Raw genomic sequence first — 1,119 nt, 5'->3', positions numbered from 1 at the left:
TATGAGCTTTGCTCTCTTTCACCGAGTATTATCGTTTTAAGTTTATAACCTTCAAGTTTATAGTATGGTAGACTTTGGACAGCCTGCGTGACACCGGTATTGTCACGGGCTTGTGCGTGCGTACGGATGCTTTAGCTAGAACCGAACATGCGAGTTCGGTGCAATCTGTTCTTGCTAAGTGTCGAGAAGTCCGTAGCCATCTTGGCTCAAGTTCGAGTTGTGTTTTGATAACCCTCATTAATCCTATCATGGCGACACCTGAGGGATCCTCCCTTAGCGTCCACACTCCGCCTCGAGCAGCTGACTCTTCCCCGCTCCCGGTTAACGAGCTTCGTTCGGCTCGACGAGAACTAGCACGGGCTCGGCGATCTCTGCGTGATATAAGGGAGGCTCTTAATAATATTGTGGACAACGGTACCGCGGAGAATGAGGAAGTCATCGAGAATCTCGAACATCAAGAATTGGAGGCGTTAGATAGGGTCAGCTCCGGTGAAGCCCGTGTCACCGCCCTACAGGATTTGGTTGATGCTACCCACAGCGAAGCAACCCGTCAGGCATCGTCCCTCGGTGGAGTCACGGGACGAGAGTCGCCTTCGAACCCCTCAACTTCGGAAGGTGCGGGGGAGACGACCTTGTCGCCCTCTGTTGGTATTCCGAGAGAAGATAGCCGTCAAGAAGAGCTCCGCCCTGAAGAGTCGGCACCAAGGTTCGAGCTCTCTCCCGATCAGCCTTTCCCCGACGCCTCTCGTATCGTGTCTGGTAAAAAGGCTACTACTTCGGAGATCGGTAAGGTTCCAGTTCCGAAGCTGCAGTCGGTTCCATATCTAGCCTCGCATTTGACCTTAGTCGAAGAATTATTTGTTGAAGCCAATGGAGGAGTCCGTTCTACGTCGGGAGTATTCCAGCCACATGATCATCTGAAGTTCACCTGTTACACCAAGTTGGTGGGATCTCTCGCTCCCTACCCTGACGTGTCTCGAGCGGCCCATGAAGTGGCGGCTACCGCTCGATATGACTGGCGTGCCATCTGTTCTGAACTTCGCCACCAGTTCTGTCGCAAAGACCACTTGCGGAAGGAATATAAAACCAGCTTGGCTACATTGAAATTCCCAGGCGTGG

At 52.5% G+C, this 1,119-nt stretch overlaps 1 protein-coding gene across 1 annotated transcript; it reads left to right on the top strand.

Moving 5' to 3' along the window:
* Window positions 1-248: 248 nt before the first annotated feature.
* Window positions 249-992, top strand: Pmar_PMAR003185 (hypothetical protein; the record flags this gene model as incomplete). Its single annotated transcript, XM_002782701.2, has 1 exon — window positions 249-992. A coding segment is annotated over one exon (744 nt), but the record flags the coding sequence as incomplete, so codon positions are not given.
* Between the last annotated feature and the right edge of the window lie 127 nt (window positions 993-1,119).

Source organism: Perkinsus marinus (assembly GCF_000006405.1).
Source record: "Perkinsus marinus ATCC 50983 genomic scaffold scf_1104296938538, whole genome shotgun sequence".
NCBI classification, from domain to species: domain Eukaryota; phylum Perkinsozoa; order Perkinsida; family Perkinsidae; genus Perkinsus; species Perkinsus marinus.
Note: the sequence above shows the minus strand (reverse complement) of the source record. Positions and strands in the feature narration are given on the sequence as shown.